General features: G+C 43.9%; 1 protein-coding gene across 1 annotated transcript in view; it reads right to left on the reverse strand.

Annotated features, from left to right (window-relative positions):
- Nucleotides 1–6,368: 6,368 nt before the first annotated feature.
- Nucleotides 6,369–26,711, reverse strand: part of LOC115577190 (Krueppel-like factor 7) — a 46,275-nt gene continuing 25,932 nt past the window's right edge. Inside the window, exons 2-4 of the mRNA XM_030410112.1 lie at nt 24,777–25,404; nt 17,685–17,808; nt 6,369–12,368 (exon numbers count right to left, since the gene is read on the reverse strand). Of these exons, the coding sequence (XP_030265972.1) occupies nt 12,317–12,368; nt 17,685–17,808; nt 24,777–25,404 (804 nt within the window). The 3' untranslated portion in view covers nt 6,369–12,316. The remainder of the gene's footprint in view (nt 12,369–17,684; nt 17,809–24,776; nt 25,405–26,711) is intronic.

A 26,711-nucleotide genomic window follows, 5' to 3' on the forward strand; every position in this document is an offset into this window, starting at 1 on the left:
GGAAGAAATTGAACGTTAAATATTTTAATGTTTAGGCAAAAATACAAACTCAGACATGTTTTTACCAAACAAGCTGCTCTCAGAGAACAATAAGGTCCTGGAACACTCTTTGAAGCTGGAAAGGTGGCAGGGTCCGCCGCATATAAACAAAGTGAAACTGTATGAAAATGTGTTGTCCTTTAAGGTCAGTTTGTTTAACCCTAAAACTACATACTGCTCCTTTAAAATGAGTGAAAACAAGATCTCTCAGTGTGGTAATTTCCTCAAATCAAGTTTGAAACCTGTGGAAGCAAATTCACACCCAACAAATAGATGGCAGTGGAGGACCTAGCTAGCTCAGTTAGCCATGCAGCTAGCAGTCCAGACTGGGAGCAGGACAGGTTTGGCCTTAATGGTTAGCATGCTAACTTCAGTAGGAATCTCTGCAACACAACACACAGTGTGAGGTTTTGGCGTCAAACGCAGAGACACGAGGAGTTGTGCAAAAACAAAATGGTTTATTTGAACACCAGGTGAGTGGAGTGAGCAGCTGGTGGCGAGCTGCTGGGTAGAGTGGTCTCGCCGGGGTTACTGGGACTTAGCTGGTAGCACCGGCAGACCGGAGAAGGTGACGGCGTGGAAGGCTGAGCAGATGGTCGCTGGTGAAGTCTCCACACGAGGCAGAGACAAAGATGAGCGCAGCAGAAGTCAAAAACATCAGAGAGCTAAAAAAAAACAAAAAAAACACAGGAGTCAGTCACACGCTGGAGACGCGTGACCGGTCCGGCACCGGGGTGGTGGACTGCTCAGGGTGCTGTCGAGGCAGCCCACCAGAACACACACACTGAAAGGATCAGGTGAGGGAGAAGGAGGGAGGAAACAGGTAGGGAGAAGACAAGCTGCCACGGCACACTGTGGCATAATTGTGGATCCTTGTGGTGCCAAATTCTGTCGTCTTTCCAGTCGCTGATTTTCATGCCTGGCAAAACTTTAAAAAAAACGACCATTATGACACATTTAGACGGGGGAGTCAGTTTTATCTCGTCCCATCTCATCTGTCCTGGAGACGTCCAAAAATCCCGCCGCGGAGGTTTTCCACTGGGTCCTCCAAAAAAAGGTCTCATGTGATGTGACGCAGACGATTGATTTCTCTCCACGTCAGATTCAAAATCCAATTCGAGGTTCTTGTGATCTCCTGCAGCGCTACGACAGTTACCCAAATACTGAAGTTCAGTCCAAATTTGGGGTATTTGTACTTTACATGAGTATTTATACATCTTCCACTACATTTGCTGACTGATCACAGGTCCGATTTGTAAGAAAGTTGACTTCTGAGTCTCATTCCCAATGCGCCAATGATACTGATGCTTTGGAATTGTTGGGCGGTTTGGCAGCCGTCCCAAAGCATCAGCATTTGACGTGTTTGGAACTTTCTTACATATTGGAGCTTTTCCGTTCCACAAAGCGACTTCAAGCTTCATCAACTATTTAAAAAAGCCTCTTGGTTCAGCAGTGTCAGAAACCGTCCCATCGAAACGAATGAAAAAGTTGATGTTCTGATCTTAAAAGGTGCTTCTTTTTTTCAAAATTGAGGTAGAATTTGCACAATAACTTTCCGTAGTATTCTCCGACACCAGTGAATAGCTGGATTTGGATCTGGAAAGAAGCTATCTGAGCATTCCTAAAGGCGGTTGGGTTGCTGCTGGGCATCACAAGGAGGCAGACTAATGAAATCTTGATGAGGATGCTTCTCTGAATCCACTGGCATGATTAGGCTTTAATTACCGAGGGCCGCCTCGACATATTCCCTATAATTGGAAATACCTAAGCACATGGCTGCTCATGGAATGAAACCAAAGAACTGATGGTTCACAACCCGTCACAGGACAAACCTCATTCTCATTTCAGGCCAACTGTACTCTGCGTGGGCATCACAACAAGAGATTTCCCGGCGTTTCAGATTGAGGCTTGTCCTTCTGCAGATTAGTTACTAAGTAGTTCTATTCTGTGTAATCTCAGTAAGGAGTTCTTGTTGTCACCCGAGTTGGTGACAGAGTGCGCTGACGGTCGGAGCATGGAATAAGAAATTGTGAGGGAGGTTTTAAACTTGTAGCTCCAGTGTGCTGGCATCTCCGCACTGCCAGATGTGACAATAACATCCCTGCACGGCTGCCAAACGCCTACAAGACACCCACAGGCATTGGCAGCTCCCTCGGTGGAATCTTCTGTTGCACAACCACATGAAAAAAGGAAAAAAAAAAAAGAAGGGGTCTTATGTTGTGCCGTTTAAGTGAATCACCGCCTCGCCTGAAGAATCAGTCTTTCTTTCATTACAGTCGCTTCAATTCAGCGCCGTCACGCCATTTATCCCCTCCTTCAACGGCGTGAGCTGCGGCTGAATCATTTTTCATACAAAACAAAGACAACATTTCTGTGAGATGTGCTCAGGTGTTTTTTGCCGGTTGAATAGCAGAGTAGACGATTCAAGGGCACGCTGATAAGCCGGCAGAATACCGAACAATGAGACGGCGTGTTGGGGAGAAGAAAAAAACTAAACTGTCCTGTGGCCATCACGATTGTTACCATTAAATGTTAAAGTTCCATCTCAGAAACTGACTTCAAGGTTGCAAAAATAATCTTCCCGAGCTTTCTCTTGGCATATAAAGCACCCTGCTGTCACCCATGCATGGAATAAATAGCGTGTAGACATATTTAAGGTCATGCACTTTGGATAAAAGCCAGAATCCGAACGCTACACATGTATGTTTAAAATAGCGCGACGAGATATTATCACGTTTTAATCCCATTGTCCTACAAGATTTACATAGATGTTATCATTTGATGCAGATGATTGCAAACAAGCGCGAGGACAGGGTGGCTGAGTGCATGTAACCGAGCATTCAACAGCCGTGTTTATCAACTCGGCTTTTCTATTATTCAGATTATTCTGCTCGGGATCCCCCGGTGTAATTAGCTGGATAACAAATCCACCTCTTTCAACAGTGTGTCTGTGCATTGATTCAGCAGCTGTCAAGAGCTATTAGAAAAAGAAGAAAATGTGTGGAACGTGTGCTTGATTCAATTTTCTGTCCTAACTGTGTGGCCCGAATTGGTTTAGGGACGTGTTGGGCAAAAATTGTAGCTGGTGTTTCATCAGATTAGGTCCTGATGTATGTCGGAGACCTTTTCAGCCATGATAGTAGCGTGAAGCGAGGGATGATGAGATTTTTTCATTCAGACAGAGATCTCTCAACAGATACTGAACGTTCACATTTGCATTTTTCTTGCATCAAATGTCTCAACGACGATCGAATAGATTGGTGTGACGTTTGCTTCATTTGCTGTCTCCGCGTTGGGATTAACCTCAATAGAGAAGACAATATTTTCATCTGGTGGCTTCTAAGTAACAAATGTGTGACTGCATCTGCCATCTTGGACAGATAGCTACGGCAACACCACTTGGACAAACAGACCGCAGAACTGCACAAAAAAATTGGCAATTTGTTGAGTTTAATCAACATTAAGCTTCTTTTTGTTTTATGTTTGTGTTGCTGTTATTGTGCACTGTCCAAATGTTTGGACAAATTGTCATTTGCTGCTTTGACGATATTGTTCTTAAAAACTTTAATGTTGATAAAGTTCCCTTGAATTGAATTGGGGAAAAAATGCTATGCTACCACGCACCACAGTCTAAAAACAACCATTGGCAAATGTATTCATTGTCGTAACTATTTACTACATATCAACTGCGGTTCTGAGTGTGGTTTGTCCACGTGGTGTTGCCATACCTAGCTGTCCAAGATGGCTGCCACCATGTTAATGAAACCACCCGTGAAACTAACAACATTAACATCATCCAATGTACTTAAAATTCATGTTAAAATGAGATGAAACCATTTTAGCTAGCTGCTCAACATCAACATTGTGTTGTGATCTGAAGCTACTGCCATTGTTGTACAGCGTAACAATGCGGCTAACATGACGCGTCCTAGCAAACACTGAGTCGTTGATCACGACATCCCGTTATGGTTCAAAAATGGAAGTTGAGCCGTCAGCTGGACGTCCTTCGTGAAATATGATGCTAGGACACAAACTTGGTCTCCTAACTTCTGCTTATCCCATTCATCCATCACTACTTTGTTTGTATGAGGTCTTTGTCGTTCTTTACATCACATTGCACAAAACGCTGGAGTTTTCCCACATACGATCAAAGAGAACATGGAAGACTTTTGATCTCACGAACACCGCAGGCTTGAGACGATGAGACAGGGGTAGAATTTAAATATATAAACGAATAAACACGATGTCACAGCCTGACCAGTGTTTGGCTTCTTATTAGGCGCTGAACTGAAGACTGCCTGCAGATATTCAGCATTAAACCCCACGATGCGCCGTTTGTGAATGTGTGTGTTAACCTTTATGAATATGTGTTGACGTGAATGTGCTCCTGTCTCTGTTGAATCCCATTAGGATCATTTAGCTCGGCTGTGAACTCACACACAGCCTCATTCCCGTCACGTGGAATGGAAAACGACGATCGGAAAGCGCTCGTGGGACGTGCGACCTTTATTGAAAAATGACTCCATCGTTTCTAATTTCATAATGTGTCTGTGGGATTGACGTAGTAGGTGTAGTTAGGTAGATAATATGGGGCTGTCTGTAATTACAGATAAAAGAACATTAAGTTCGACAGATACATGTAAGCTTCTTGATGAGGGTGCCCATTTCAATTAGGGAGCATTAAATGAAACAAAAAACCTTATGGGAGTTTCTCACTGCCAGACCCGAGGAGAATTAATACACTGCATAGGGCCATTTACCGGGGAGTAATTACTCCCTAATTAGCCATTAGTTATTCGATTACCCTTTTATCAGCTAGTCATGGTCAAAAGGCAGGAATAGCGGATAAGTCATCACCTTGGTTGGTAACAGATGTAATTAACGTGCCATGGCTCCCTCGGAGGGAGACACCGAGGGAGCGCGTTCAGGCAAAGTGAAGGTGTTCTGGCCCATTTCCTGCGTTTGATCAAAAGGAACGATAAATCGGAGGCTTTTTTTAATCCATCCCGGGCTGATTTGCTGCAAATAGCGGGGAGGGGAAAAAAAGGAGGGTGTAAATTAATTTCCTGCCTGCTTGAACCCAGTTGGTTTGCAGTAGGAGGAGCAAAAAAAAAAAAAAAAGATAATTCAGTCACTGTTTATTGCATTTTATTCTCACCAACCAGGCAGCTTTAAAGGGCCGGCTGGTGTAGGCTTGTTGCAAAGAAGTTAAAGGCACAGTTCAGCCAAAAATGAAAATTCAGTCATCGTCTACTCACCCCAACAAAGTCCACGAAACAATTATGGAGATTCACAGCAAAAAGGAGCATTGCAGGATTCTCTGAAATAACTGGAGTCGATGGGGACTTGTTTTATATTGTAAAAACTCAGGTAGAGGCAAAGATACTTATGTAAAAAACAAGCCTCACTTCATTCTCTTAAACTTCAAGGTAGAATCGGTAGGTTTTATCCATTTCCAGTACATCAAATACCGACATTCTGGGTTGGCAAAGCCTCGTAAATAATCAATAATTCCCCTCAAATGCATTCACACCAAGTTTTAGAAGTGTAAGGAGTAGAAAATGCAGATATTTGTGTTTAATTGTAGGGAGTGAAAGTAGGAAGCTGTCAGAAAAATAAATACTCGAGTAAAGTGGAGTAACGCAGTATTTGTACTTCGTTACTTCCCATCTCCGCCACTCATCCGGCATAATCCAAGTTCCTGACCCTAACCCAAGATTCAGACGGGGTGCATGCTAACGCTATTAGCTTAGCAGCTACTGAAAATTTCAGTTTAAAATAGGTGTAAACAACGTCTTTCCAAATCCTTTTGGTATCTCGGGACGATCAGAGACTTGGATCACGCCGGACGATCAGTATGGAGCAGTTTTAATTTTCATTTATTTGTGGTTATTCCATGTTTAAAAAAAAAGTCCCCCATCTACTTCAGTTGGAGAAAACCGCCATGCTGTTTCGCTGTGAAGCTCCAGAAGACGTTTTGTGGAGTAGAAAACTTCACCTGCCTTTCGATCAGCACGGAGGTTGAATAGACAATGACTGAATTTTTTTTAATTTTTGGCTAAACTGTTCCTTTAACTCTGCAAAATGCGGCAAACTGTAACCAGCCAGGCTTTTTCCGAAGTCGCCTGGTCAGAGAGAATGAAAGCAAAGAAGGGTGACGTTAATACACTCTGGGCGCTCTTTGTTAGCAAACTGAATGGCTCCGTGATTGAGACCCGATAAGAAATCAGAAAATATCCCCGGAGAAGATGAATGATTAGGTGCATATTGTTGCCGGACGAGACGACCATTAACAGACCAGCCAAGAACCATGAATACTCCATGCCAAACTGCTTCTACCATTTATTACACATAATTACATTCTTAAATAAAAACGATTCACCGAACAGTTCCTTGCATAGAGATATTACAATACCAATTTAAAAAAGGAATTATGAAACAAACCGGTAACAAAAATAAATCTTTCTCATTTTTCCATAATAAAGAACATTATCGTACCCATACATCATAATATACAAATGATAAATTTGAAACACTTTGTACAGCGGAAAAGAAAAGGAGAAAGACAAACGGAAGGAAAAAAGGGGGGTGGAGGAGGGGAGGGGGGTGCGAGAGGAAGGGAAGGGAAGGAGGCGGGGGGAGTCGGACAGAGGAGAGGAGTTGAAAGGGATCATATCTGAGAAAATGGAGGTGGCGGGGGCGGTGCGGGTGCGGGTGGGGGCGGTGGGGGGACGTTGGCGGCGGTGAGGGAATGCTGGTAGAAAAAGGGGGTGCGTTTGATTTGAAATTCAGACCTGGTGGAAACAGAGGTGGTGTCACACATAGTAATGCGGGTCTCCCCCCCACCCCACCCACCACACACACATCGCCACCACCACCTCCACCACCTCCACCACCATCGGCTGAGACAAGAGCTGCAGTCTGGATGCTCTGACTCTCGCGAGGTGGCGTGGAAAACGGTGAAAAAGCACACAAGCAGGAACGGAGAGAGAGTGTGTGTGTATTCAGGATGTGCTTGTGCATGTATGTATGTATGTATGTGTGTGTTTGTCTGCGATGTCCTGTGTGTATGAGTGTGTGTGCATGTGTGTACATTTGTGCTAAAAAACAGCTACTATACAGACTTTGTGATCAGTGTTTCGTCACCCAGGGTCGCCGCGCGTGAAGGTGTAAGTGTACAAGCCGACAGAAAAAACATCAGATATGCAAGTGAGTTTTCCCAAAAAATTTCAGAGTGCAAATACAAACAGACGAAGAAAAACACACAGGCACAGCAGAATTGACAATCATTCATTAAGATGACACAGAACTGAACCGCATCCTCAGAGAGACGACATGAAACAAACCTTTTTTTTTTTTTTTTTCCCAGCGAAAACACATTCACATTATTATTTTTTTTTCAAAATCGAGGCTCCCGGGCAAACACGCGGGGAGGAAACATTTGTTTATGTCGAGTCCAAATTTTTCCTGTAATTTGAATAGCTCCACGTCTCGGCTCCTTAAAGTCTCAATCGAACGTGAAAGGAACGGCAACACATTCAAGTGTTTCAGTCCGATTGGTACAGAACATGGACAGGAAAAATAAAAAAGGACAAAATAAAAAAAAAATAAACACTCCCGAGCTGCACATTCCCACACATTCGCAACCATTCAGTTAAAACAGGAGAGTGCCCCGTTGAAATACTTAAACACACGAGTAGAGCTGCCATTGATGACGCAGTTTTTAACCCCGAGGGTTAAACTGCTATTCTTCATTTTTATCTTCCACACTGATCCAAAAGCAGGTAAAAACCACACACCTGTTTACCTGCGCTGACATTCCCATCTCAACTGGGTGTTTTATTTTTTGTAGATCGTCTACAAACTGAATCCCGAATGTTTTTTTTCTTTTTAGAATCTGTGAATTTTAAAGCCAACAAACACAAAAAAACAAAGGAGTGGTAGCATCGAAAACACTGCAAAATGGATGAATTTCTGGTGTCAAGCAGTTAAAACTCGTGTCAGTTGGATTGTTATTTTGTTACTAGGGCTGCAATTATTGAATCTTTACATTATCAAATGTATCTGCCTTTTATTAATTAGTCTATAAAATGTCAAAACATTCTCAATTTCACAGAGCCCAATGTGATGCGAGTTTACAGGCCGATTATTACGTATTAATGTCAAGAAATGATAGAAATTAAAGTTAAATCAGTTAAATCACGATAATGACAGGCTGTAGTAGTAGAATTACTGGATATTACCATAGAGTACTGGGTAGAATCACTGCAGAATTAGTTGGTATTAAGCAAACACTGTATTTCGGCTGCTGCGAAGTTTTTAGCGTTTGTATCCCCTCATGTAACTGCACTGCTGACGACCATGGCAATAAACAGATGATGGCAAATATACCATCATGTATATCGTTAATGTTCAAATTGTTAAATATATCATAACATGAAACACTGAGCATGTAATTAAGACCTGTTTTTAGGTGTTGATACAAAGTTTTATTAACAATTTCACGTATTTTGCACTGTATTGCAAGATAAGGTAAGGTCTTCGAATGTATGCAATCTATTGTGAATTCACAATAAAGATGATCAATTACAATATTTGTATTTATGCTCTAAGTCTATAGAGAAATACGGGTCAATGCGTTGCTGTAAAAAATAGTTAATGTAAATGTACTGTAATTTACTGGCTGCTGAGTTGCAGCAAGATTACAGCAACAACGGTAAATTACAAGCAACATGCAGTAATTTAGCGATAAGCTATTGTAGTTGTACAGTATTGTTGTGTCACAGTAAACTGCTGTCATGTTGTGATGATTATTACAATATCATAGTGTTACTTTACATTTAAATGCTGTATCTTCACAGGAAAGTTGTGCCTGGTTCTGTAGAAACATAACTTTACAATAATTTCTGTGTACTACTGTGAATTTACTGCAATGTTAAGCCAGAAATTTACTGTGAAATTACAATAATAATTGTTACGTGTATCGTAAAGATGGCTGTGAGCAAGTTGTGTTGGTCAGCAAGTCAACATTACTGTTGCACAGAATAAAAAGCAGTCAATTCACAATAAACATGATGCATCTGTAATTTACCTTTCAAGATAATATCGCACTCTAATGTAAAGGTTCATTCTCCATCAAATGGAAATTACATTGATGCTCCAATAATAGTTAGCGTTAAACTTTACAGGCGGCAGTAACATTTAATGGTACCCTCCCTGTTTTTATTTAGTGTCTAGGCAATATTTACATATTTCATCCAAATGGCCACGAGAAATCAATTAAAGCTCCTATTACGATGCTCTTATTTATGTCAAAACTACCAATATGTTCCAAAGAACACTTTACAGGCAGTTGTTGGTTTGCTTACGTGAGCACACGACGTGTTGTCATCTGCGAAGAAATTGTCTTTACGATGCAATAAAGGACGCAAATACTAAACACGCAGCAACAAGTATTATGCAGCTTGGTTTCCATCCAACCACGTTTTACGGTTAGTGTTGCTCTTCTTTAGACGGTGTTCATCTACTTTGTAATCATCCAGTACTTCTTCTACCACTACAGTATATTCAAGTCATATTGATTTAACTGATTTTAGTTTTTGTTATTTCTTTGCAAATTCTTCATATTACTGCACAATTAACGGCCTGTGAAAGAAACTGCGACTGCTTCTTTTGTCCAAGCAAACAGTCCAAAATCTGAAAGATTCCTCAATAGTGATTGGCGATTCATTTTCTTTCAGTCAACTAATTAATTCATCGACTAATCGTTGCAGCTCTAGTACTCACTCCCTCCTGTCTTTCGCAAGCCAGGGCCTGTCATCCACACGTAGATGCTTAATATAAAAGAGAGTGTGGCTTGTTTGCACATTTAGGCAGAAAGAGCTCAATATTTATGCGGAGCAGGAAGCGATACGGTTTCTACTTCCACAGCCGCAGACAGATCATGTCTAGATATGATTGAGCCGGGCTGCATTCATACCCGAAATTGAAATGCGCCTCTGGTATACGGAGTGAAATCAATTTACTGTCTCCCTTGCCAAAAAAAAGCAGACTGCTGTGTGCCTCACTTTGCCTTAAAGTATTAAAAGTCTTGTAAAATAAAGAACAAACACCTTGACATAGTTGTTCCCAATCGAGTTCTTGAGAATCCTGACAATCTACGTTTGTCCAAGCTGCCTGTTTGATTTGTGTGCGCTTGAGCTGAGACGATCCAAACTTCATTTTCCCGTTTGCAGATTAAAGACATGACAATTAAGTGCAACGATGAGATTTTACGGTTTTTTGTTCTATCGGACGAGAGGGCGGATCAGCCAAGGACAAATGTTAACTCCCCATTTTTTTTTTCCAGGAGTGTATCCATGTGTCTCGTGTGTGTAGGTTTCACTCCGCTGCAGTTTCATGAGCTGATGGGGCAGTTATCATTGCTGACCGAGCAGATCTATTCCTCCTCTAACCCATTTCAGCCACCCACTGGAAGCCTGCACTCATGACCTCCCCGTCGGTCCGGTACGACCACTAAAATGACAAAACGCTACCAGCCGCGACTACCTAGTTATTCCAAGTCCAACCATTCATTTCTAAGTGTGAAAAAGAGAAACTACTGTATGAACACAAACGGTGTCTGGTATGATCTTACCAACCACACTCAAGTGTTTCATGGGCCCAGCAACATGTACAGACTTACAACAGATACATTCACATTGATTTGCTCCGATCAGAGCCACCCAATTGATTGAATTTGTGTCATGTGTCTTCCCTACAAGTCCTTCCGTGTCCCGCAGGGCAGAAATCTGCATTCAGACACACCGGGTGTGGTGGAGGAAGTCCGCAGGAAATGTTCTTGGATATGCATAGGGCCCGATTAGGAGAGCTGTTGAATGCTGCTTTTTCTCTGAGAGCTGCTAAATTGGAAGAGATCTTGCGTGGGCGGTGTGAACAGGACGAACCCCTCGTCAACCCAGTGGCTAGTTAGGTGCCAATCACTCTCAAAGGCCAAAGAGATCATTTCAGGCATCTACAGTAGACACTTGTGTTTTTTGTTTTGTTTTTTGGCTGCATCCATTTCCAATGTGTTCTTCAAAATGGTCTTTTTTTCAATTGTCTGTTTTGAACAAATAGGAGAATCTTTTCTTAGAAACAATATAGCCTTTATGATACATAGTGATCTTGTTTGTGTGCTATATCGCAGTCGGCTAGCTGCTTCGACTTGTGCATGTGGCTGTCCATCCGCAAGCCAGCTTTTGGTCTCCCAGTTCAAGACAGTGGGGCGTTTTTTTTTTAGTTTTTTTTTTACAAAAAGTTTGCAAAGAGTCAATTGTGCAACAGTTCCTGATGGCAACTTGCAAGAGCCAAGATCCCGGAGAGGGAGAGCACTCGTGGGAGCCATCGAGCGTCGCTTGAGAGGCTCGGTTTCAGCTGACGTTCTAGGAGATGATCAGTCTTTCCCAGAGTAGATTAGTTAGCCTCGTCCAGTGGATGTTGTTCATAATGCAAGCCGGTTCTCTGGGTGACCTCAATCAGCCCTCACGGCACATCTTCAAGTGTTCTGGAAATCCAATCTTTCGCTCCGTTCAAACAAGTGCTCCGATGCCACCGAACCAGAAGGATTTATAAACGGATCCAGTTGGCAGACGTGACAGAGGTCACATGAAGAATTGTCAAATTATTATCCGTCCTTTGGCGAGTTGTAAAAGGGGGAGGGAGAGAAAGCCAGCTTTCTTGCTTGCTTACCCCGTGACATGACGCCTGTTTAGACACTGTCGGAACTGTTCTCCTCAGCTCAAGGTACAAGAGGGAATCTCGAATATACAAACAGCAGTCCTCGCTGTTGGTTACAAATGACTGTACAACTGGTCCAGTTTGGTGAGCTCGCTGGTACACGGAGCACTGCTGCATGAACAGGGCTGACGTTTTGGAAGCGTTTCACCAACTACAACAAAGAGCTGCCAACTACAGGCACGTGGTCCACCGTTCATGGCGTGAGACACATACGAAGGCTGGGACGGTTGTATCAACACCAGGGGACGTTTGCGAGGTGACGACGCATCGCTGTGGAGTCGTGGACCAACTGGTTGAGCACAGATTGTCCGTCTGCCTCGGCTGTGTTTCTGTCTGTAGTCAGGGCCCCTCTGTCCGGTCCAGAACGGCTAAATCCGGTGTTCTCTTCAACATCCATGGTGTTACTTTCGCTGCAGATGATTCTCCCTCTCCTTCTTCCCCAACTCCGCCTCCATCCCCTTCCCCTCTCTTCCACTCCCGCTGACCTCTCTCGGATTCCTCAGATGTGCCTCTTCATGTGTAGCGCCAAGTGATCCGACCGCGAGAAACACCTGCAACCAAAGAGGGGGAGAGGGAGAAACAGAGAACAGCTTGTTACCAAAGCGGGGGGAAAAGAAGTTTGTTTTGTCGATGGAGCTAAATGTTGCTGTTAGCTAGTGAGTGCTGAGCCACTAATGTACACGCAATTAGTATATGTGTAACTAATTCATAATCAGCATTTTCAGCAGCACTCCTAATGACTTCAGCTGCGCCATGAATAACTAGAGAGCCCGCAGATGGATCTGTTGGAACAGTGCGGAGGGGGGTAAAGAGGAGGAGGGGGAAAAAAAAAAGGAGCAGCACGCAAAACATGTGCTGTAAAACGATAGATAAATTAGATGAATCGAAGCCTCTCGTCTGAAATCAGGCCTGCAGAATTGCGAGGGCACAGCTTCACAGTGAAAAATGGAATCGCTCTGGAAGTACACTGGCCCGTTTTTTTTAAAAAAATGTTTGATTATTTCAACCCGATTGCCACAAATTGATATAATGCACGCTTTCAGCTGGCGTTTTGTTTATTCCACGCGCGCAGCCGTTACAGGAGACCCAGTTTTTCATCCCTACTTCTTTGAGATCAACAGCGTTTCTGTTGCGTGCTTGCTGAACCAACACTACAGCGCCGCTCCCAAGAGGAGCGCTTTTCAAACAGCAAGTGTTGCTTTCTTTTAGGTAATTGGGAGCTGCATGTTCTGGTGATTAGTGCGTCGAGAAATATTTGAGTTGGAGACTTGTTTTTTTTTGGAGTTCACCAAAGTGGTTCCATTTAATAATGTTTGCGAGGGGAAAAAGTAACAAGACGCTGCAGAATTGCTCCCAATTACTGCCGCATTTTCTGAATGCTCTTCTAAATGTTTACATAGAAGTACAAGGGGAACGGGGAGGAAGTGACGGTACGTTTAGGTAAGTACATGCAGAACATGTCATTTGTGTACAGTTGCTGAAGTCAATGGCGCCAGAATAGGAGGAGGAATGTGAATTTTTTGTCCCCCCCAACAATTCAGGTGTTACGGTAATAAGAGTGGCAAATCCTAAGCCGGGTATTACAGTCAGAGAGCGTTGGCGATAATTTCCCATGTGCCCAATTGGGAGCGTAATTGTTGATTCTTATGTCTCATTCCCAACTCCTCAAACACTGGGTTTACTCTGGGTTTTTCCCCGAGTTGGGGTTAGAGTTGGTGGCCAACTCCGACCCACACACCGAAAGACAAATTGGGAATGATGGCACACGATGTTTTCATTCATGTGTAATCATCTGAAAGAAAGAACTGCTGAGTATTTTGTTACCTTTAAATGACACTTTTATATCTACAGACTAAGGCAGAGTTTGCCATGATGCACCACCATGTTTCTACGGAAGCCTAGAGTGGACAAATCGAGGTTCTAGGGGAAGGTGTGGGTGAGTTGAGTCATAGTCAGGTGGTCGACATCTACAACCTCATGAACTAGATGCCACTTAATCTTCCACCACAGGTTCACAGTCCTTTGCATTTGCAACCAAATTAGCTTTAAATTGACCATTTTTCCATTTGCTAAAACTCCTTAACAAATATGATAAAATAACATTTAAAATAAGCTGAACGATACGCCTCTATTCCCTAAACGATAAAGCATTTACATATGAATCCCCGGCTCAGGAGTCAGACTCCCTTTCTCAGTTCTGCAACTGTTGATTTTTTATTTATCTTTTTTGACACCAGTTTTCAGATTGGCTCTTCCCCATCGAGACAGAGGCAACTGTCTAAGATGTCGAGATGAATCAGTGTTTGGCCAAGAGGGGGAGTTACACCGTGATGAGCCACCAGTCATCCGTCTTACTGTCACACCTGCATGTTGTGTGTGTGTGTGTGCATGTGTGTGTGTGTGCGTCACCGTGCACGGCCCAGGAGACGAGCAGGGGGAGTTTGTGTGCGAATAATGTGTGTGTGCGCTCGGTGAGACAGATGGTAAAGTATGAGTCACGACTCGGGGGCACGACACCAGCTGGCACACCGTGGGTCTGTCTCCCCCCCCGATTCTCAATCTTCCACCCCGTCTTCTCTGTCTCCCCTGTTTCCCCTCTTCCTTCATCTCAGCAGGGTGTATGTATGCATGTGTGTGTGTGTTTGTGTGTGTGTGTGCTAGGCTGGAGGGGTTGGGCTCCCTGTGACACATGACAGAGGTGGGCTCGCATTAGGGATGTGCCTGCAGGGGGGGGTCTGGTGTCAGGGTGGAGGAGGGGAGGGATACTGTATTTACTGTCTGTCCAGCTGAGACCTGATTAAGTTGACACTGCACCGGCCCTCTGCTGCATCACACACACACACACACACACACATGCAAGGATGACCAAGACGCACACTCTTTCACACACATTAAGGCAAAGTACCCCAGGTGAAGAGGGATTTCTTTTTGTCCTCTCATAATGAACCCATACATGATTCAAGAGGTCACAGATTCAATAAAAATGCTCTATTGTGACCCAACTGTCCAAGAAGGCTGCAAACACACACGCACACACACACAATGCTGACCTTTCCTTTTTTTTTTATATATCGGATGACATCTTTATGAGTTTTCAGCTGCATGAGCGACTAACTGTTGCATGTAATTTACAAATAATTCTGATAAAACATGGAGAAAGGTAAAGAAACATTCAAACAAAATCAAAAAGAATTAAATGATACAAATTTGGCTCTTTAAATATCCTTATATATGTTTTAAAAAATACAAATAAAGCTTTTAAAAATGTTTAAAAAAAGGGGCAAAAAAGGACAAAATTGTAAAAAAAACAAAAACAAATTTGACTTCTAATGTTGACAAAACTGCATGTGGCAAAAATATACAAAAAATAATTTAAATAGAATATAATTAATTAATTAAACTAAGAAAATACAAACAGAATTCTAAGAATAATCTATAAATCTGAAATAAAATTGTGAAATTTGACAACAAAAATACATATGGGTGGCTAAAAATACAAATAAAGTTTAAAAACATTTCCAAAAATGATTTAAATTCTATTTACTTTGGAGAAAATAGGGAAAAAAAGAAATATATCAATTTGACTTATTTAATATGAACAAAACTATTTGTATGTGGCCAAAAATACAGTTAAATTTAAATAAAATAAAACAAATGTAATGTAAAAGACGTGAAATGGTAAAAAAAAAACTACCAAAAAAACATTCATAAATAATGAGAGGTTAAGTTTTAGAGTGTTCTGCTTTCTTAAAAAACTATTACCACTATAGTGTTTTTATTCAGCTCAGCAGTTGCTTGAATGTAAAACACACTTTCATTTAATAAAACTCTAGATTTTGCGCTACAACACCCTCACGATGACCCTCTCACCCAGATTTCCACCTGCGGTCCCTCGTCTTAAATTCTGCAGTGGCTCCTGCAAACAATATTGCTCCGAGATCCCAGAGGTGTCAGCGAGGGCCCGATCACAGACAGAGGGGGTGTAATTAAAACAGGAATAAAGATTTTTTCGCGACTGAGTCGAGCTGATCTTTTTGTAGCGAATAATGGCCACTGAATGTTTGATGATTTTGTCACCGGGGCCCTGGAAATTAACATTTTGCTGTGGTTCATAATTAAACAGGAGCCGGGGTGACTAATTAAGAAAAGCGCAGGCAAATTACATCAGATCCACTCTTCAAAGTGACGAACCTGCACCTCTACATCTCTAGTTTAAGATTAGGACGACGTTTCCTGCTTTGAAAAGACGGTAAACAGGAAGTTGCATTAGACAAAAAGATGTCTGTATCTGACACGTTAGCCTGATTAATATAAACACATGTTAATGTAAATCTGAGTGTGCAACAGACTGTCTAAAGCTTATTTTCGCAGAAATTATCCATTATCTTATTGAGAAAAACAGCCAACCCACCAAATTCAATTGTAAATTTGAACAAATTAGTGAAAACATTCACAATTTGACAAGTATGATAAAGAACATTAATCCTGTTCCTCCATTATTGCTTATTGAGACGTTTGGCAACATTCTGCATTGACTAACTCATCTTTATTTTGACTTTTAAAAACGGGTGCTAAGAGTTGTTTCCACAGTCGGCTACTAAAACACATGTATGACGAATTGAGCAGAACGCCTTCAAATTTCTAAAAATGTCCTTAGAGTTGTTAGAAAAAGTGTTCCAAATGTCGATTACCAGAAATTACACATGATTAAAAAATATTTGAATGGAGTCTGGTGCAAGGGGAGGGATCCTGCGTGGGTTGACAGACCCCGGTTTTGCTCTGGAGAACAGAAACTCAATCAGAAATACGAGGTGTAAATGTAATACAGCTCAGTTCAACTTACATAATGTGCGTGACGAATTGAGCAGAACGCCTTTAAAATTTGTAAATTATCTTTAGAGTTGTAAGAAAAGGTGTTGCATGTGTCAGTTAACGAAAAAATGTAAATGTTTAAATGGGGTCTGGTGCAGGAGGAGTGATTCTGCAACTCTGGTTTTGCTCTGGAGGACTGAGATCCAATCTCCAATCAAGGCATTAAAAAACACCAAGCGTAAATGCAAAGGTAATATCGGATCTGTTTGTCATGTGTATCCGGATGCTGATCCCATCTGAATACCAGGTGTAAACGTGGTGTGAGTGCAACCACGCTTCATCTCCTGAACCGGTTACATTTTCCACCGATTGGTTAGTTTGCTCTGCTCAAGGACACTCGGTGCTCCGGTCACAGGGATCAGACGGAGGAATCATCCGCTTTACAGGATAGTCTGCAATCGCCGGGTCAGCCGGAGGCTTTATTTACAGTAACACACGGACCTGTATTTTGGGTCACGGCGACTTCGGAAGTTCCCTAAATACACTTTTCCTCCCACAACAAAAAAACTGGCACTTTTTTTTTGGTACTACTCAAAAACTTTATATTAATATTCTATACCAGTGATGTGTGACAGCGTTAATGGGCTCTCGCGAGCGTTTTGCACCTCCGTCCCAGTGTGAAAGCATCCCTCCACATCAAGGCCATGTGAGCAGATGCACTATTAATATGCTGCGCGGGGCCTTAACGCGGAGGATAGAGCAGCACCCATCGGATTCCCATCGAAAAGACTTGAGCAGGTTTGGGAGCGCACATTAGTAATCCTGCCAGCACACTTTTTTTTTTTCTTTTTTTTTTTAAAACTGGGTCAGCACCAAACACATTTCGGGTGGTGGGGGGTGTTGTGTTACCGGCATCGACTTCTTTACTGAACCAAACTGTGTACAAAACACAACGTGGGGGGGAGAGAGTGTCAGTGGAAGTACTTCAAATAACCCTCGGAAAAGTGGGAGAAAAACATATAAGTGAGGGGAAGGGGAGATGTGTTTTGACAGACCTGTCACAGTGGTTGCACTTAAAAGGCTTGGCGCCGGTGTGTTTGCGGTAGTGCCTCGTCAGCTCGTCGCTCCGGGCGAATCGCCACTCGCAGCCCTCCCACGAGCACTTGTACGGCTTCTCACCTGGGGGATGAAAGGAAAGAAAAACACGCATGAGCACCTGTTTTACCTGCGTGCAAGGAAATAAAGAAAACACACGTGGAATCCAAATATCTGTCGCCACCATGCTGACGTTTGATATGTTTTTTGCAGAAATTAAGGTGCAGATATTCCCCCCCCTCCCTCTTTTTCTTTTCTTTTTTTCGGAAAAGAGAGCAAGCCGATGGACGAGCTCCCACCGGTCTGCAATCTTGCTGAACAGGCAGAAGAGGAGTAGAGGGGGGAAAGAGAGAAGTGGAGCGAGAGAAGGAGTGAAGAGGGGAGGGAGGGAGGGGATTAGAGGCAAGGTGGATGAGACGAGCGAGAAGAGGAGGTGAGATGAGACCAGGAGTAGGAGAGAAGTGCCGCAGAAGTGGATTAAGGCAGGAGGAGGCTGCAGGAGAGAGAGGAGAGAGGAGCGAGGAGCGAGGAGGGGAGGGCGATAATTAGGCCAGTCACACGGCATAATGGCAAAGGAAAAGCCACGATCTGCCAGCTGCGTCCGGCTCCCCCGAAAAGATGTCACCTGCATCAGTCACATCCCATCTGGACCGGTTGAGTACAGTCACACTGACACACTGACCAGCTCTGCAGACTTAATTTGTTGCGTTATCAAAAAAAAAAAAGAAAAGAAAAGGGAGGCGGGGGGACACACAGGAGGTATGTCAAGACAGAAGTGGATCCGAGGCATTATCTGGACCAGCTGGTGTAAAAAGCCGGCTCAAAAGAAAAAAATCAATAATGCAAGCGGTGCTTTTGTGTTTCAATTAAAGGTGAGTTTCACTGTTTTAGGCGTGTTAAATGTCACTAATGTGACCCGCAACATTTTCCTGGAGGAGTAGCGCGAGCGGAGGGGAACAATTCAGTCCCTCGCAAAACACATGACCTGCGAAGAAGCGCTTCCCTCATGTTACAGAAACACTCCATTAACGGGGAGGCATGCGCGCTCTGATAGTGAGAAAACAGAGGTGCGCGAGGTTACAGCCGCGATGAGGTGATAAACGAACGAGTGGCCTCCGTCGAGAAGGAAGGAAAAAAACGCCATTAATGAACACAAACTGATAACACTTAATGAATTCTAATGGATTTCTTTTTCTTTTTTTCCTTTTTTTAACCTGCAGCATTTCAGCATCACCTGGAGCACAAGAATTTACCTCAGATAAAATAATTAGATAATTGGTTTAGAGACCCAGCAATTAGCCTCGTCCCTCCCTATCCTACCGTACCCCTTCGTACCCACCCTGAAGCAGCAGGTCTGGGCCATCCCGCTCCGGCCAATGAAATTCCCGAGAGGCAGGGATGCCTGAATGTGTTGCCTAGCAACCGGAGCGAGGGGGCGGGGTGTATATGTGTGTGTGTGTGAGAGAGAGAGAAAGAGAGGGAGAGAGGGAGAGAGGGGGAGTGGGGGGGGTGTGCTGAAACATGAGGAGGCAGTAGTCAGTGCAGCTGGCTGGATCTGGCAACGGCACGCCGCCATGCCACCGGCCAATTACCGAGCACGCTGGCAGAGTACGGAGGCAGTTGCCTAGCGACGGTAACCGTAGAGCTGTACGGGGCAAGAGGGGGGCGAGGGAGGAAGGGAGGGAGGGCCGGGGTAGTAGTGGTGGTGGTGGTGGTGGTGGTGGTGGTAGTGGTGGTAGTGCAGCAGGAGGAGGAGGAGGAGGAGGAGGAGGATGGGGGGCACTAAGAGACCAGAGCCTGCAGCAGTACATAACCACTCAGCTACCGACTCCTCCAACGATACGCTGCCCCCCGTTGCCTAGCAACAGTCCCCCCCCCCCCCACTCCTCCACCCCTCCTCCTCCTTCCACTCTCCTCTTCCTCGTACAAACAGGCAAGTAGAGCAGGTGTACGCTCGCCTTCTCAAACACACATCCGCACACAAACTGAGTTAAAGAACAATGTTGCACGCAGTCGGACTGATTGGCAGTTTTAAATGGCCATCAGTAACCTAATCCGTCGGGATTAGCCCCCGAACTCAGCAGCATAATCAGATTACGCTCTGTTACTTTTGGATTACTTTGCCTGTTAAACATATAATGTAGATTATGAAGCTAAGTGGATTATTCCTTCTGGTTTTAAGGAACTGGGATTGTGGACAGTGCTGTTGCTCCGAACCATTATTCATCAGGTCGGCTGATAAATCTACAAAATCTCAGATGGTTAAAGGCTAAAAATCAGTCACCCTGTCAGTATTTTAAGGTCAGCTTGATGTCCAGGTCAGAGATGGAGAGGTTATCTGACAACACCCATTTCGAAAAGGCTTTTTTTTTTGACTAATCAAGTAAGAAATCACATATTCCTCATTGGTAATCTGATAACTGGGTGTTTCCTGAGTCACTGTAATCCCATTATGTGTAATCTATGACTTCCGAATGCTCTCACACACACACGCAAAAACACACATGCGCTCTCTAACTCCCGCCTCTCAGGTGCCAGCGTTGAAGTTAATTGCATTCCCTCCATTAGCCGGGAGCCGAAGCAGCGCCATCCGGGCCTCAGAGGTCGTTAGAGGGGCTCCAGCCCACAACAAGAGCTTGTGCTGCTAACGTTAGCTTAGCTAGTTGATATTTATACCATCAGCGAGGCCATGTAGCTGTTGTCAATAAACAAAACTGAATTATACTGAGTCACTTCAAGTATGGGACTAAATAAAATACAATATTCTTTTAAATTTGGGCTAAATTGGTTCATTTTTTGACAGAAAACAGGCCAAGTGTTGGCTACAGGTTAGCATTTCTCCAACTTAAAGGTGCAATAACTTAAAGAATTGTTGGGATTCATTCTCAAAACAAACAGCAGGCAACGCACCACCAGAGGAATTAATAACTACTGCTAACAGTAGCTGCCGTTAGCCAGTTAGCTTGATTAGCGGTGCATCAAGTGGTACAGACTGGGAGCCCGGAGCAGGTGTTAAAATGTTTCCAACCTTATATTTTATCTGTCCTAAAGCATACGGACACCTCAACATCCCATGGCTGTTAAACATATTGTTTTCCCAAACCGTGAGCATTAAACTTCACCACCTTTAGCCATAGATGCTAACTGCACATATGTGGGCTGGTAAGAAAAAGAGGTATCTTACTTAATAATATGGGAGACCACAAATACAGGCCTGGCGTTTAATTTAAAGTTGAGGAGAATAAATGCAGTTCGATATATTTTCCCTTAAATTGCTGGTCTTAACCCTGAAGAGAGAGAGAGAGAGCGTCAGAAGTGAAGGATATGCAGAGACAGACTTGTTATGAAAGACTGAGCGAAATAAGGAGAGAACTCGAGAGAAGATGGAAAGAGCGAGGCGGAGGGAAAGAGAGAGCGAGAGAGACGGCAGAGTAACTCCGACAGCCCTCGTGTTTTACCCGTTCCCTCACCCTGCCCAAAATCTAATTGTACCATTCCTTATCTGCCATAAGCCTATTCACAAAAAGCTCTACAGGGCACTGTCATTTCAACTCAGCCCGTCTAATTCCAGATTAAATCGTAGCCTTTTCTCCGTCGGTAATTTATGGAAATAACAACTAAGAAAAAGAGGATTTGAGTAATGACATCTTTAAACTTGTCAGGATAATGGCTCAGTGAATGGGGGAGCCTGTGGCACTGCTGTCTTTTTCTGAAGAGGGTCGCTCTACTGTACCTCCCCCACTCCTGTCTTCTGTCTTCATCTACTCTTTGTTTCAATCCGCGTCACTCTCTCCTCTTCTTCTGCCTTCTTTCTTCAAGCCTTTGTGTTTTTCTTTTGTCATCTTATGTCGACATTTCCTCCTTTTATCACTCTACCTTCCTGGCTTGAATAACAAGACAGATGTTCTTTGGGTGGATGCTTTTATCTGAAGCACCTAAAGTGACATGGATAAGCCCGGGGGGGAAGGGTCCCTCAAGAAACTGAGCACTTTATGGCGCTATATGTTACATTAATATGTCATTAAAGCATTGTCATATGCATTTTTTAACAGTTCATTGCATAGAGAGAGGGAAAGGATGCCACGTTAGCTTACAACTCCAGCTTCCATTTCAATTTTTGTTGACCAGTAGAGTGGAACGTGCAGAGCAACATAGTCCTGAGACAGTTCATCGATTAGCTGAGTCATTTCCAAACTAAAATGCTAAACATCTGATGGTTCAACTTCCCAAGTTTGTTGCTAACTTTATCTGTATTAAATCATTATAAAGTGAGTCTGTCTAAGATGTTTCCTTGGGCTCTAAAGAAGTTATGATGTGAGCTGTGTGAGCTAACATCCGCATGCTAACAGACTAACATGCTGATGTTAATCAGATATGATGCTTAGCATTTTCCCCATCCTTAGATCACCATGCGATTAACACTTGCTAATCAGCACTGACATTTTGCAGGTTTTGCTGGCATTTGTTCATAAACAAAAGTACAGTATTGGTATTTTTAACCTGATGCTGATGCCGGCGGACAAGTCAGAGGATCACCAGTCAGCAGGGTTCATCTGGAGGGGAACGTGTACCCAATTCAGCGGTAATCCATCTAATAGTTGTTGTGATGTTTCAGTTTGAATCAAAGTGATTGACCAACTGTCAGACCAGCAGTGACAGCCACGGAGCCGCGCTGCTAGCAAGGCTAAAAATAGCAAGTTGAAACCCTAGAAACCAGCGTCTTGCTCTTCAGGAGGGTTCAATCTTGCCTCTGAATACAAGAGAAAAAAATGTCTTTTGGTCATTTCAGCCTTCATCAAATTTATAGATTATAGGGCTACTTGAGATGTATCTTTGAGTTTCTGAGTTGTTATGTCCATCTTTGCTTGTATTGATATTATGACCGGACAGCACCAGTGGCCCTGGTCTCGCAGAGCTGGCCCAGTTGGCATGGAGTTTGAGCACAGGGGCTGTAGACACGGCACACTGGGGAAATCAATGATCGCATGTCTGTGCCCTTTGTTCCAGTCGGGCTGATGCCTGAACCTGTGGTGCGCACCACCGAGGGTGTGATCACACATATGGCGTTGTTTCTTCATTCTTAACATACAGTAGTTGACAAGTTTATTTATATTCACACCCCTGCAAATACAAGTGAGCCAGAGCTAGCAAACAAGTCATGTATAGCTTCTGAATTGGACAGCTGTGGTGATCCGTCATGAAAATCTAATCTGAGTCCCTGTAACTTGATTTATCATGATGGACGCTCTTTGCTGCACCTTTGTATTAAGAAACAGCTGTATATCAGCATGAGCCCAGGCTGCAGTCCACCATACATTTAATTTGTTATGCAAAGCCCCGCATGCATGAGCACGGGCTACCGATCAGATGTCATATTCATCACATTATACCCCTGAACGCTTCTCTTAGAGGGGGGTAGAGACCTTCGCCATCGCAGCCCAATTATTTCCACCAGAATGTGAATGACATTGTTCACACCTTCCCAACCAGACCAAAGAAGGAGTTCAGACACTCCTAATGTGTTTGGTGTGAACAAGACCTGAAGGCAGAGCGATGCTGAACCCTAACATTGCTAATGCATAAAGGAAAACACAGATGGTATCCTTCCTGAACTCTCCTACGATTATAATACACCGAATACATTTAAATAACATATTTTCCCAGTCTTCAAATGATCCTCTTACTAACCGTGCAAAATCAAGCAGTCTCAAACCTCGGATTGAGAACCACTGACCTAGACTTATAGAGCGCATAGAGGACGAGAGGGCCTGAAATAAACCGGGGAAATGGCGGCCTATCCAGGTCAATCCATCCATCACTGTGCAGTTACTCAGACGGAGGACAGCTCCCCGACAGGGGTCTGAGTGGTTTGGGATTGAGATGGAGGAGCGGGAGAGTTATAGCTCCTGAACCCCTCCCCCCCTTTCTTCTTGAGAGGAACCTTGACAAGGAGGACCCGTCCTGGTTTCGTCTCAGAGAAATATTTAGGTAGAAAGAGACTCTTTCCTTACGTGACTTTATTTTCACGCGGTACCAAGAGGACCACGATTCAAAGCCTGTTCGGAATGATTATTTTTTCTTTGTATTGTTTTATCAATTGTTCCAAGAATGTGATGCAGGTAGATTTTCCTCTTTTATCTCAAGTCAGGTTATCTATGAATATAGAGAGATGGCAGGTTGGAAGTATGGATAAGAGTCTCTTGTAGAAAAATGCTGGTAGTTTATCTCCCTCTTATAGAGCTAAAGAAATACCCAGAAGCAAACCGTCCCATGAGCATAAATGTCTGATTAAGTGGCAGAGATTCGGAGGAAACATTCCTAGTAGAAGAAAACTGGTATGAAAAAAAAGGCAGACAGATTTTGATCTAGCAAGTACAAAAAGAGTCTGCACACCTAAATTGTCAGAAAGCTCTTTCAATTCTATTCTTTCAGTGTCTATGTTCAGTTCAAACACTCGGTGCTGTGTTTTCTTCAGTGTGCAGCAGTCATTTAGCTTCAGGATTGAGTCTTTTTAGCCTGTCACGTGCAATGAGTGTCAATCAGTTTTATTACCACCCGTGTATCAAGCGGCTACCTCTGGGTAAGAGAGCTGTCCTCGGAGCTGCCTTGCTGAAAGTGTCAGACGGTCACGCAGAGTATTTTCTGCTTAGGAAGGTTTCTGACTGAGTGAAATGACCCAGAAGAATCTAAGATGGTTGAATTCTTTAAACGCTAAAAAAATGGAGCTTCGGTACTTCCTCTCTTATCTCCTTTAGTATCAGGTACACTGGAGCATCCTGAACAAGACCAAAGGAGATAATGCCACTCCACAATTCCTTGAGGCCCTAGTCTAAATGCAGTGAGACTCTCTTTGCTTTGTCCTCCATGTGACCTCAGTATGTTTTGCCATCAAGGTCAAGAAAAAGTCTTTAGACAAAGACAAAGGACGTATTTTTTGTGATGATTCAACCGACGCCTATATCTAAGAAGTGCACCAGCTCACCTCTGCACCTCATAATTCTTAAAAAAGTCATCCACCTACACAATCTTTTGTGCTTCAGACAGTTTCTCACCTGTGTGTGTCCTCTGATGGGCCTTTAAATGGGAGCTCTTGGTGTACACCTTCCTGCACCCGTTGAATTGACAACGATGGATCCTCTTCTTGTTCTCCGGTAGCTCCCCGACCCCGATCACACAAGCAGCCCCCTCCTCTTCGTCCTTCATCCGGACTGGGAGTGCGTGCGCCGCCACAAGCCGGGCCGCGCTAAGCCCCACCTTCCTGGCCACCAGCTTCAGCGTGAGCGTCCCGTCAGCTGAGGCTGTCAGTGTCTGGTTGGGTTTGACGAGGTGGCGGCCCAGTTCTGGCGACGATGGGGGCGTCAGGGAGGTGACGGCACTCAGCTGGGCCTGGTGGACTCCTTCCATCCCTTCTGCGTTTTCCAGCCCCTGGCCCTTAGGTTTGAGGTCTCTTTTCATTACACCAGTGGAGGGGAAATTCTTCCGTGTTGGGCAGAGGATCACTGGAGGTGGGCTCGGGGGCTCGGGGAGGCTGGGCAGGCTCGGGAGCAAGGCGTCTGTTAGCTCTTCCTCGCCATCCTCCTTCAGGTAGGCCGGAGTTAGGAGGCCATCCAAGTCTTGATCGAAGAGCTCTGACAGACGCTTGGGCTCCGTCTGCAGATAACGCTCCAATTCTAGGCAGGTCTGCAAGGGAGAAAGTGGAAGAAAAGACTCAATTTAGACTCAATTCAGGTGAGTTCATGGGCTGAGAATGCCCATCCTCACACTCAAATCCCACTTGACAATTTCAACAGCCATCAGATCATCCGATATGCCTTAACACACTGTGGAGAGAGAATCTGCATGGTGCCATCCACTCACCCAGACAGGCAACTTAGCAGCTCTGCCAGCTGTCACATGCGCACATGCACAGATAGCCACCAAGACAGCCAGGATTACCTGGCAGCTCCGGCAAGACGGCTGATTACACACTGATTGATTGCAACCGCTGTCGCGTGGAACGAAAGCAAGGCGAGGTGGATAGCAGGAGGAGAAGTCCTAAACTGTACAGAACTCCTATCAAACAACATTTTATAGAGCTTTGACAAGCCATGTGTGCACCGGCTTCCACTGAGCCAAGATAGGAAGATTTATTCAGCTGTAGTTATGGTCTGCTTCATCCCTATTACTCCAAACACCTCTCCCCGTGGAGGGCAAATAAAAGGCTACATCCCCGATTTGTATGAACTGGCATCCTGAGAAGTCTATTACTTTGCAAAAACGCTGGCAAGATTCTGAGAGGCGAGCCAGCGAGGGGAAAGAGACGCTCCATGTCCAAGGATGAAGCTATTACGTTTGAATGGACGGCGCCAGTTTGATCCCAGGGATCGTTGTGTTTCGCTTGTAGCCACTAACCCGTTTTGACAGATGAGATGGAGGCTAGCAGCTCCACTGGGCGCGTGCTACTCGCCACTTCATTTGTGTGTAAATAGGCACTGACAGACCGAGTAGCTAGTTCCATTATCAGGAATAAGGTTGTACAGACTGAACACATCAGAGACATTTACAATCTTACAACCCCCCTTGTTTGCACCTTCTAAAAATAAAACCACACTTTTTTTTTTTTTTTTTTCGGAGGGTGGTGTCTGTTGCTAAGGGAGTGCGATTTCTCCCGTAACTTGTCTTCGTCTTCTAGGAACAGAAAAGGGATTTGGAGTTTGTTTTTTTTGTTTTTTTTTTGTCTGCTGACAGTATTTGCATACTGACATCAAATTAAAAAGCTGCTCGAGACCACATCTACAGCGAGAACTGAAGATAATGCGCTGTGCCTCCTCCCTCTGCCGTACGCCTACATGTTTTTATTTCTCTCCCTGTGATGGCTTTGAAAAACAACTTCTTTCAAGCACTGCGTGAGAGGTCTCTGCTGCTTCCTTGATGGCTGCGGCCAGTGAATTAAATGAGATTTTTCTTCCTACCTTTATTCTTCCTTTCAGAGCACAATTAAATATTGA

This window comes from Sparus aurata, chromosome 24, assembly GCF_900880675.1.
Source record: "Sparus aurata chromosome 24, fSpaAur1.1, whole genome shotgun sequence".
Taxonomy (NCBI): Eukaryota; Metazoa; Chordata; class Actinopteri; order Spariformes; family Sparidae; genus Sparus; species Sparus aurata.